The sequence below is a fragment of the Diadema setosum genome, chromosome 21, assembly GCF_964275005.1.
Source record: "Diadema setosum chromosome 21, eeDiaSeto1, whole genome shotgun sequence".
Classification (NCBI taxonomy): domain Eukaryota; kingdom Metazoa; phylum Echinodermata; class Echinoidea; order Diadematoida; family Diadematidae; genus Diadema; species Diadema setosum.
The window spans coordinates 4,577,372-4,589,718 of NC_092705.1; the positions used below are offsets into that span (position 1 = coordinate 4,577,372).

The 12,347-nt window shown below is 38.3% G+C and overlaps 1 protein-coding gene across 1 annotated transcript in view; it reads right to left on the bottom strand.

The window, feature by feature from the left end:
- Positions 1-12,247, bottom strand: part of LOC140244950 (importin-5-like) — a 41,429-nt gene extending 29,182 nt beyond the window's left edge. The window contains exon 1 of the mRNA XM_072324558.1: positions 12,156-12,247. Within this exon, the coding sequence (XP_072180659.1) occupies positions 12,156-12,239 (84 nt within the window). The 5' untranslated portion in view covers positions 12,240-12,247. The remainder of the gene's footprint in view (positions 1-12,155) is intronic.
- Between the last annotated feature and the right edge of the window lie 100 nt (positions 12,248-12,347).

A 12,347-nucleotide genomic window follows, 5' to 3' on the forward strand; every position in this document is an offset into this window, starting at 1 on the left:
GATTTTGATGGAGATTTATAAGCACATCAACTACATCTAGAGCTTTATGGAGTGATGACATCACCCCCCTATAAATTTGAGTATAGCGGCTCACTCCAAATACCCATTTTCTGTGACACCACTAAAACCTAAAAAAGCCAAAATTCTGATAAAAATTTCTTTCATTATATTTGTTACTCTTTTCCTAAAGCCAACTGAACATGGTGCAGCAGCAGAATTTCACTTTCACGGGCCAGAGCAGAGGAAGTGAGTTACAGGAACTCGCTGCTGTAAGTAAACGGGCCAAACTTGGTACGTGGCCAGGCCAGGTGCGATGAAAATAAACGGGAGTACTTGTGGTAACCTTCTGCCGTCGGGAGCCAGAGTTAATACTTCCATGCATTATTACTATCATTATCTTTTTTCTTTTCTTTTTTTAATGGCAGCCTTGTGTGTATCTGATGTATGTATATCTTATGTACATGTAATACATGCATACATCTGTGTTTGCGAAAGTGCATGTGCATGTGTGTGTGTGCATGTGTGTGTGTGTGCGTGAGAGATTATGTGTTGAAGTCAATCTCTGAAAAAACACGTGTACATTCCATTTCTACTTCCTTGTACGTGTTTTGTTTATTTGTTGTATGAATCATTTCAAAAGAATTCAATATCCACAATCAAAAAAATGAAAATTGTCTAGCTGTGAATGAAATATTATATGTTGCAAAATTAAAGGACAAGTTCACCTTCATAGACATGTGGGTTGAGTGAATGCAGCAATATTAGTAGAACACATCATTGAAAGTTTGAGGAAAATCTGACAATCCGTTCAAAAGTTATGAATTTTTGAAATTTTTGTGCAGTCACCGCTGGATGAGAAGACTACTGCAGTGTATGATGTCACATGCGTACAACAATATAAGGAACATATAAAGACAATTTCACAAACTTTAATCTTTTGAAAAAAAGTACACATTCCCTTGACTCGTTACTGACATATGTAATAGGTAATATTATTCCCATTGCCTTTAGAAAGAGGCAAGTCAAGTGCTCTTTTATTATGCAAAAAAAAGTGAAAATATGTTGAATTTTCTTTACATTTTCTTTATACGGTTGTTCTCATATGACATCATGAGCCTTAGTTTGTAGTCTCCTCATCCAGCGGTTCCAACACAAAAATTTTAAAAATTCATAACTTTTGCATCGATTGTCCAATTTTCCTCAAACTTTCACTGATGTGTTCTACTAATATTGCTACATTTTCTCAATCCTTAGGTTTATCAAGGTGAACTTGTCCTTTAACATCCAAACACTTCACCTCTCAAAGTAAAATAATGCAATTATTTAAGCAGACAAAGTGCTACAATAAAAGCAACCAAAAGTCGCTAAACTGTGTTTGGAATGTTTGGGGAGGGGGGAGGTTCAAGATAAGTTGGTGTGACAATTCAATTTTAATACTCTGACAAGTCTGTCTTTGGATTTTGAGGTTTTAAATGACAGTTCAATTTGCTGAAGGATGACAAAATTAGGGTTAAAACAAAGTGCTATATGCTTTGGATGTAGAGGTTAAAGGGATGGTACCGTATTGGTGGAGATGAGAATTGGGCTTTTAACTTTTTGCGAGATACCAAGAAAACACTTATGATATACACGATGTACGTGTAGTACAGAGCATACCATTTTAAGAGGCATTCAAAGTTTCTTTTTTTAATGAAAATCGGGTTTGGAATGACTGAAACATCAAAAAACAATGTGAAACCAAGCAATCATAATAAAGTGCAGGTCCCACACTTTATTAGAATCACTCTCTTTTGGATATCTCAGCCATTTCAAAACCAATTTTCATCAAATAAACGTTGAATTAATCATAGAATTACATGCTCTTTCATATTTCATAAGAGGTTTCTCATTATCTCACCAAAAAATGTTAGAAACCTGAAATTAGGTCGCAACCAAAACCATATGATCCCTTTAAACCCCTTGAATTTTTTTTTATTCTTTCTTTCTTTCTTTTTTTTTTGTTTGCTTTTTACCACAGAAGTGGTAGCGAAACATGTGAAGACTTTTTTTTTTGCTTCTCAGGCGATTTTGAGAGAGAAGTGGCACACTTTTTGTTTTGCTTTGTTTTGTTTTTGCTTGTCATGACTCAAATTTAACCCCATCCCCCCCCCCCCCCCCCCCCTTGACAAAAAGCTAGATATGCCCCTGATTTGGATGTTGGAATTCAAAATGAATGTCATCTTTGGAGGCACTCGAAGAAGTCGATTCTTATTCTCAAATGTGCACAACTTAAATCTCTTTCAGAATAATTTGATTGCAAACAAGATAAGATGGCATGTTTTGTAATTGCTGAGCTCTTTTTACCCATCTAGAAGCAATCTAGAAGCATTTTCCCCCATCACATTTCTCAAATCACACTTACCCAACCATTTCAATTTTCAAATATCTTTAGTCTTCCCTATATGAAGCCGGTGTTCACTGAATGCAAAAGAGAACTTAAATGTGAGTTGTGTAATTTGTGAAGGGGAATAAACCTTCCTTTGTCTTTAAAGACCTAATAAAATGGTTTAGGCATTTTTTTCTCAATGATGTAATAATATTAAATGTTAAATTCTAAGTAATTCCATGGTTGTGCGGGTTTTTTTACTGTTCTGAATTTTGTTCTATATTTGTTAACATAATGGATGCAATTTCCTCGGTTTTGGAAAACTTGCTATACTTTCACCGCATGCGGCGCACTATCACTTCTAAATTGTGATGACGTCTAAGAACGGAGTCGTTCACGCGCGACCAGTCTAGCCGTAGCATAGCCAGCAAGCTGGCAAGGCTATTCCAGCGCAGCGCAGCGACAGCCGGTCGCCGGCGACGGCGGCTGCTGCACTGGCTAGCGCTGGCGGGGGAGCGAGCTAGCGAGCGCATAGCAGGTGCTGCGCTGCACTATTGTCATTGGCTAAGCCTTTAGACAAAAGAATATTTAATGAACTGTATCGGATTTAATACTGCCAATAATACAGATTACAACTGTGGTACGCTTGGATATCCATTATTTTCGGCAAACTCGTGAAATAGGCCCCACCCCTGCGTGTCTGTACTACATAGTAATACTACGGCGACTCGCCTGTTTCAGCCCGCCCCACTGTGTGGCGTTCATCTCGGTAGGTAAGCACGGCGGTGGGGCTGCCTTCCACAGTGAATCGTGAATGCGGCGAAAATGACTTCATAATATGGCCCTCGACTAATTTAATGGCCAATTTAACCATAAATACAACCCTACCTAACCCTAAACCCTAGGAGGACCTACCCTTGCTTGCTATAAACGCACGGGTACGGTGCACGCGCACTGCGGTGGGGCCTATTTCACGATAGCCCCACCACCACTGCATGTCTGTACTAATACTACGGCGACTCGCCTGCTTTATAGGCCTAGACCTACTCGTGAATCCAGCCCCACCGTGGCATTCATCGGTAGATAAGCACGGCGTTTGGGCTTCCTTCCACAGTATGATTTTTAGCATAAAACAAAAACTACTCGACCAAAATTGATGATCATTCTTGGTATCGTTTTTCTTAGAAAATGACGCATCTAAATTACTGATCATATTGCAGAAACTGACTATATCTATGGGAAACTGGTTAGGCCTTTTTTTTTTTTTTTTTTTTTTGAGCCACGACCCACCCTGTAACAACATATCCCCCTAACCGTTAGGCGTTAGAGTGTAGCCTCCGTACTACTACCAAAGATTCTGCTATTACTACTTACTAGTCTACTAGACCTAGTGCCGTAGTGGTAATAGTACTACTACTAGTAGTAGTACTAGTAGACTACTATAGCTACTAGTAGACTGCTACTAGATCTACTACTAGACTACTAGGCCTACTGGTAGTTTAACTTGTAAGCGCCGGCCGACGGGCCAGGCCACAGCCGGGACGCTTGCTTGCTGCCGCCGGAGTAGCCGCTCACTTTGTGAGCGAGCTGGGCCTGTTCTTCTAATCTACTTACTAGACAGTTACAACTTACAATGCCAATCATGTAGAATACAGTATATCCTTTCTAACGTTAAACTATATGGGGGCATACCAGACATACCACTCTGTATTTCCCAGGCGATCGTTTCCGTGAGGTCTATTCTCGGGCTTGGTGCCATGTTCATACGCTCTTGCACTGGCAGCGGGGGAGATGCAGCTGGTTCATATCGGTAAGGTGCAGCCCCACGATAACGTTCTGGTTCATCGGCTGCCTCTCCCTCCCCATCTTCCCCTTCAACTTCATGTGCCTCCTCTTCCTCTCCGCTATCGTCAGAGCTGCAGTCTTCATCATCATCATCATCAATGTCGAAGTTTACCCATATAGGGGAAGACATTATGCTCGAGGTACCAGGTATCTGTGCAAGCTAACTTAGTGATAATGTACGTGGTAATGCATACATGTCGACAGTCAGTGTGTCGACCGGGAGCGCACATCCCGCAGGGCCCGGGCCTGGCCGGGCTAGCTATCGTGTACGCGCGTGTACCAAGCTAGTAATCTGAGTGCTTGTGCTGAGCGGCGTCTGCTAACTGAGCACAACTCCGTGCTTATACGTCATCAATCGGTTCAGGGGTGTTGGTCACGTGACTATCTTTTTCGCAAAAGCTGCAACGGGGTCCTCCAAAAATGTGATATTTGGGGGAGTTTCTAGAAGCGATAAAAACCGGAACGACACTGACAACATATTTACATTGATAATCATGACATATACTTTACATTTCTTTTGCATATTAAAACATTTTGCAAGCATTTTATTAGGTCTTTAATAGTTGTCTCATACCATCATATCCTAGATATCAGCCACAGGCCAAGTATAAAAAAACTGTCTTTCACAAGAATGGAAATTAGTAAAATTTCACAAAAATGCATGAAAATCCTAACCAACATGACAAGTAAAATGACAAGGAAGTAACCATTTCATTTCAAAATTCACATTTCAAACCTTATTCTGACCAGTGAGAATCAGATTAACACAACATTCTAGCCGTAATAAAATCAATGAAGTAAACCCCCGAGTGTGTGAACAAAGTGGTAAATTGGCATTCTCCAGAATGGAATTTTTGTAATTTTAAAAAAGTTTTACATATCAATAATGTGCGAGGATCAGAATTGTTTGACTAATATGAATGTAAGTTCTTGCAATCTCTCACAAAATACAGTTCTTGTTGAAATACCAGGTACATGGCAGGGTGCTCCATAAGCACTTACCCGATTACCCAGGGCAAGTGAAAATCAAATTCGGGCAAGTGTTTTTGAACAATGATATCGGGCAAGCAAAAAGTTTTGAAGCCACCTTTTTTTTTCCACTTAATCTCCCCCCCCCCCCCCAACAAACTCACAAAGTCAACCATGCAGAAGCCCAAAGATACATGTAATGGCCGTTTAGTGACGCAACACAATTTATATTTCATTTCAGCAACTTTCCAATGCAATGCACCAGCAACACATGATTGGACCAAGTTTTTTACTCTATTGTGTTTATGCTTGTGAATTTAAAGGGGAAATCCAGTCCAAATACAAGGTAGTCTGATAAAAAAGTAGTAAAATCTTACGAGCTCAATGGTAAAGGTTTGACTGAAATCGGATGAAAAATAAGGAAGTTATGACATTTTGAAGTTTTGCTAATATCTGCAAAACAGTTCTTGTACAGTATGCAAATGAGTGAGCTAACCATGTCATAGCCTCACAATTTTCCATTGATCATGTACAGTGTACAAAAAATGACAAATTCAATGTTCCTGCCATTTATGTATGAAACATGATGTTATTCCTGATTGAATAACTTCAGAATAGTGATCAGTTAGATATACGAGGATTTGAGCTTTGGGTATAATTGCGTTTGAATGAAAAACTGAAAATGTCAAAATTTTATGTACAGACTATGTGGCAAGTTGTGAGGAGATGAGATGCTCACTTTGCTTTTTGCATATTCATATTGACCATTCAAGAACTGTTTTCCGAGAAAATGACGAAACTTCAAAATGTCATAACTTTCTTATTTTTCATCTGATTTTGTTGTACAGTTGAACTCTTAATATTTTACTCTTTCTTATCAGACTAACTTATATTTGGGCTGGATTTCCCCTTCAAGTGTGCTATTTATTCACATGATTGTGTTTTATTAAGCCCTTGATTAACACAAAATTTTCTTTAATATTTCCTCACATTTTGGACTTTCTTTTCGGGCTAGTAAAATCAATGTTTGGGCAAGCATTTTGCAGCCAGCATGATGAGGTCTGTCCAAGAAAAGAAAGGCATGTACACATACATTAGCAAATACTCTCGAGATTAGCGGCTGCTGTACCATTCTGGCAAACTTCCACATTACATCACATCAGTGTAATCACTCACTGCTCTTGGCTAAATTTAAACTCACAGGGGGTGGAACAAACACCTGATCAAAAACTGGATTTGTCATCGGAAGCAAAAGCCAAGCACAACTTTGGCTTAGGGAAAAAAAAAAAAAAAACACTACAGGTGACTCTCATTTTAACAGTCCTTGCGACTGGCTCTTTTCTTTCTTTATATTGACATTTTTATTGTAGCCGAATAGCAAATTATATATAGAGATATAAAGTTGATACATTTGGGACCTGAATTTTCATTTCTTTTGTTATGAGAACTTTGTTAAAAAGCTGTGTTCACTATGACACGGGTGCACTGCACTACAATAACAAGAAAGTATTTTTGTTTTTATTCACTTTCATAGGTTAGGGTGAAAAATACTATCATAAAATCTGCAGAGGCAGATGAAGAAATAAAAAAAAATGCAAATAGTTAAATATCAATTTTAAATACATGAATTCTGGTATTAAACCAGGTGTAACATGCATTGACTCTACACGGAATGACCTTATCTTCGAGTACATTTGATTGAATTTCAAATATCAAGGAACTGTATGCTTCACTACGTACGTTATACAAACTGTAGGGATACTACTGGACAAGAAACACATCTTTTTATTTTGCAGAACCTCAAAAAAAAAAGAAAAAAAAAGAAAATATGATATCAATGAGTAAAGAACCTCCCTCACTGCCTTTCTCCAAACAGGAAAACTATATGTAGATACAATTTTTTTATTTCATTTTTCCCCCTTGGCCTTAACTCTTTATGTGCCATGTTCACACGTCCGACTCAGTCGACGGCGTGCCAACTTTGCATATACTCTGCTCAAACGCACAAACCGGCCCAATCCGATCGATAAATCACCAAATGCTGCGATACAATGAAAGTGTTTCTTGCGCTTCCGTTCCTCTCATAAACAGCTCACATTTTATGTGGTGATTGACTATCAAGCAGTGTTCTCTACTGGATTTGCGTTTAAATCGAAAGTTTCTGTCACTATTTTGTGTGCAAAATTCGTGCCTTTACTGTAATGTAGCTGCTGGTCATATGAAAAAAAACAAAACAAAAACAAAACAAAACTAGTCATAGATTTGTCATACAACAATACATCAAAGCAAAGCTTGGCATTTTTTCCACAACTTTACTTACTATTTGTCCATGCACAACAGAAATCTGTAAAAGTTAAATAGACTTGAAAAACAGAACCTTGTCTCAGAGCATGACAACATTGTTGTCTGAGAATAATGTGGCACTCAGGGGGTTCCCACCATGGCACATGAAGAGTTAAAGGGACTGTACAGTTGGTTGAGGTGGGGATTCATTTTTGAACATTCCTAAGTGAGATAATGAGAAATCTCACATGAAATATGAAAGAGCATGTAATTTTAAGGATTCAACATTTATTTGATAAAAATTGGTTTTCAAATGGCTGAGAAATCAAAAAAAGTGGCAATAATAAAAGGCAACAGGCCACGCCTTTTATTAGGATCTCTTTGTTTCACCTTGTTTTTTGATATCTCAGCCATTTCAAAACCGATTTTCATCAAATAAACTTTTGATACCCCTTAGAATTGCATGATCTTTGACATCTCAGAGTGGTTTCTGAATATCTCACAAAACGTTAAAAGCTAAATCCTTACCTCAACCAGAACTGTACACACCCTTTAAGTCCTCTATTGTGTTACAAAAAACCCTCCAAAATATTGAAGTTAATACAAATCCCAAATCACAAAATGAAAGTGTAAAAAGTTTAATCTGCCATGACACGATACTTGAAGGGGTTTCATGAAAGCCAGTTTTGGTAAAAATCTCAGTTTCATATTGACAGGTTTGCCCTAAGGCCCACATTATATAAAATCACAATGCTTTCTGTTTGTCTTTTGACACCATGATGTCTGTAACTGACCTGTATAGTAATAGTTATTTCTTCCACTGATTTTCTTATACCACTCAGAATAAAATCAATGAAAAAAAAAAATACAGTGACACAGCACAGCCATGTAGAGAGCCTGATGAAAAGTCAATTATTGTATTATTAAAGCTGTTGCCAAATACTAAACCTCTATACAATGTACTTTGACCTGAATTCCGTAAGACCTACACTGTACCTCAGAATTATGCATACTGCCCAGTTTAGTTCACATCTGTATCAAGTTCATAGAATTCTATTGAATTTTTCTCCAGCTATGGTGAAATCTCTTAAATTTCCTTTTACATAACAATCTCGACCTCTGATATTCAGTGGGACTAATCTACAGTGCAGTGAGTGACTTGCTAAATATGGGGGGGGGGGGGGAGGGGGAAGAAGATACCTGGCTAAATGAAATTTGTATATTGTTTTGAAATTTTGTTTGATATTTCGAACTTTCTTATCTATTTGTCTAGTAGCCGTACATGTAAGTGGGCAAAAAGAAAAGAAGAAAAATTGTTTCGGAGATCTATTGACTATTTCTCCTTTATCCCTTTGTGTGCCAATGAGTCAAATGGGAATAAATTTTACAAACAAACCTATGGACAGGTAATAATTGTGGCACACAAAGGGTTAAATGAAGTTAATGAATCTAATTTAATGCATTGTTTCATTGGATTGCAGACTATAGATGAAACTTGTTGAAGTTGTCTATTCTGGATACTGACTGGGCTCTTAACAGCATTACTCAACAATGGTGCAATACTTTCTACCAGAGTCAAAGTGCACTCACTTTCACTCCATGTTTTAAAGTTGGGCACAAAGTTAATCAGGAAGAAAGAGAATGGAAGATGAAATTCATCATTATTGATCGAACATACAGTATTGAGAAAAAAGTGAGGGGTTAGTTATCTATACTACCAACTTATCAAAATCATATGTCATGATGTACACTGTAAATACACACTGTGTAGTTTTACAAGTTACTCCTTGACCTGAAAAAAAAAAATCACTAGATACAGATTCATTTTTTTTTAATGACATCACAAACATTGTACACTTTGGTTGTATATCTTTAATGTCTCATGGATGAAAGAGGTCATTGAGGTAGACTAAAAAACATGATTTATGACACATTTTCTTCTTTGTAGGACTAATCATTGGGAGAGCTGAGTAACATTTAAATTTCCTGATAAAAAATACAGGTTTTTTCATGAAATTAAACCACTACTGCTATAGAATTCACATTAAACTTTAAAGTGAATACTGTATATGACCTCAACTCCCCAAAAACAACAGCATGGGCTAAATAAAGTTAAAAAAAGAAAAAAAGAAAAAAGAGAGAAGTATAAAGCAAGAAAATACAGGGGCAAACTCGAAGTATTGTACATGTACAATGTACCTCTACATTGGTCGAGCTGGGCCCTACATACAACTTCCTTTCTACACAAGCCCACAGCACTGTTCGAGACAGGGCTGTACAACCCCCAGTCAAAGAAAATTTGGTGACCGACTCAGTGTGATTTACACAGATTTTTTTTTTTTTTTTAATTACGTATATGATTGCTAACTCACACCTACTGTGTACATGGAATCCCATTTTCTTTACTCAATTTTTCACTTTATTTTTTGTTACAGATTGGTGTTATCAATACTGACTTTTAACACTTTATTAATAATTTTTAAAAAGTCATGCTGCCATGAATAGTACACTCAAGCAGCGTGCACACAGACACAATTGTTACAGCAGACACTTTGAATTATATTCAAAGTAAAACCACCAGTTTTCGGCCACATACCAGAATTCGAACACTTATCAAGAATCACTAGCCAGCAAATTCTATTGTCACAACACATCCACATCACATCACTTCACATACTGGCACTGTCAATTACAACAGGAATGTCCCTTTCATAGTCACCTCGAAAAATCCATCCAAAATCCCAAATTTTGCAGTCAATAATGCAAAATCAACACAACTTTTCCAAAGCACGCAAATTAAGTCCAGTGTTGAAACAGGGTCGCCAAAAAAGCGGTAGAAATAGAGAAATACATCATTTTGTTGTAAGATTTTTTGCTTATCACAAGGTCGGTGTGATGGTATCCGCAAAAACACCTAAGAAAAACAAAGTCTCTGTACGTGCTGATGCAGTCACTACATGTTCTGGGGTTGAATGCAAGTGCCGACTAACCAAATTCAGACATGAACACGGCGCATTTTTCAGTGGCCTGTTGCGCGCATTGACATTGAACGTGTAGCGCATGGCCGCATTCTGCCTGGGCCAGACAGATTCTGGTGAATTATCAAGGTGATATATTTTGGGATTTTGTGGCATTCTATTATGTATTTAACAAAATCAACAGGCGCCGAGATAAAAGCACCGGGTAATGATTCAACCACAACATCATCCAAAATTCAACTGTTTTTACATGCACAAACCTACGTATGTAAACGCTTTTGCACACGGTCAAACCTTGGTGCGGGTGCCATAATAATTTAATATTTTAAACATACATTGTTGCAGATAGGATTTTGTATGCATTATTTTAGTTGAACAAATATTGCAGAAAAGCTGTCCAAAGACAGGTGTAGCTGTAGAGATCAATTCAATGCCCATGGGAGGATTATTTCAATCATGGTGTAACTGCCCACTGGTATCACATTTTTAATGGTCATCATCTCTAGAGTAACTACGGCAGTATGCGGCCTTGCAGCCATTCGCGGCAGGTACAGCATTATACGGTAATATACCGCTAAACACAGCACTGCACTGAGTATGCACACTACACATATACTAACACACTAGCAATCAACAAAAACCAACCATTAAAATGGGCACGATCTCTGACGAAAGTGAAATTTTCTCACCTAAATGACAACATATCGCATCCAAAATGAAATTTTCGGTACTTCTTAACATAACAGTTAAGAAACAATGGTCCAAGAAACTGGATTTTTTGTCGTTTTCTCGATGTTCATGGATTTTGAAAACATATCCTCACGTAAAATAGAACTTTCGCGAGCAGATGTGGGCCGCCATTTTTGTTCGGAAAGTGGATGTTACCATCGAAAAAAATAAGAAAAACACGAGAAAGACATCAACAACACCGCCAGATTTGCGATCTTGTTTGCGGCCAATGCATGTGCGCCCTCTATTTTCACGTGCTTTCGCAATGGGAATTGGCGCTTACGCAATGTTCGCGAGACATGTGAAGGCGTTCAGCTACAGATCGCGGAGCACGCGCGTATTGCATAGGGATTGTACATCGTGCCGCAAGCAGAAATACTACGTCGCATATCGCCCTTATCGTTGAAAATTGTGCCGGGTTTTGCCCTGGTAAATCATGAAAACTGCGGTGGTCAATGGTAAATTTCTTTTATGAAACAGTTGCGTTAATTAATAATCTTGTCTATGATATATGAAATGGTTGAAAATAATTTGCCTGATTTGTTTACAAGTTGGAAAAACCCTTAACAATGCTTAAACTGCCGCAAACGGGATATTTTACTCTAGTGCTTCGGGTGCTTCTATATGAAAGCGTTAAAATCTGCTAGAAAACAGGAAAATACGGCTCTGAAACAGATGTGTCAAAGTCACAGCATGATCAAATGATTGACGGGTAAGGTGCAGTGAGTGAGGAAGGAGTCTGGAGCTCGGGAGGGCGCGAGGCAGGGCAGGGAAGGGCGCTGGTCGCGCACGTTTTCAGAAAGAAAGAGAACCGACCGAAGAGGTCTACGGCGCGGCGCGGCACTAGCACTCGCATTCACAATCACCAGATCACATCACATCATGTTCCGAGTAGCTTAAACATGTTTTAATTCATTTAGCTTACATTCATGCATCACAAAATTCAACTGAAGCATGCCTTTACAGAATTATCTTTGTAAATTTACCTCTGCTTGCGTTCTTATGCCATTGTCCGGCGACATAAGATTGCCCAAGAGGGTCTGGAATTGCTCCTGCTCGTGCTCCGCCATGCTGTCAAAATGAATGACACATTTCCCGCACTTAGATATTTTCAAGTTGAACTATGACCCATACTACCGGAAATAAATCCATGAAGTTTTCCAAACTGATTTATGAAC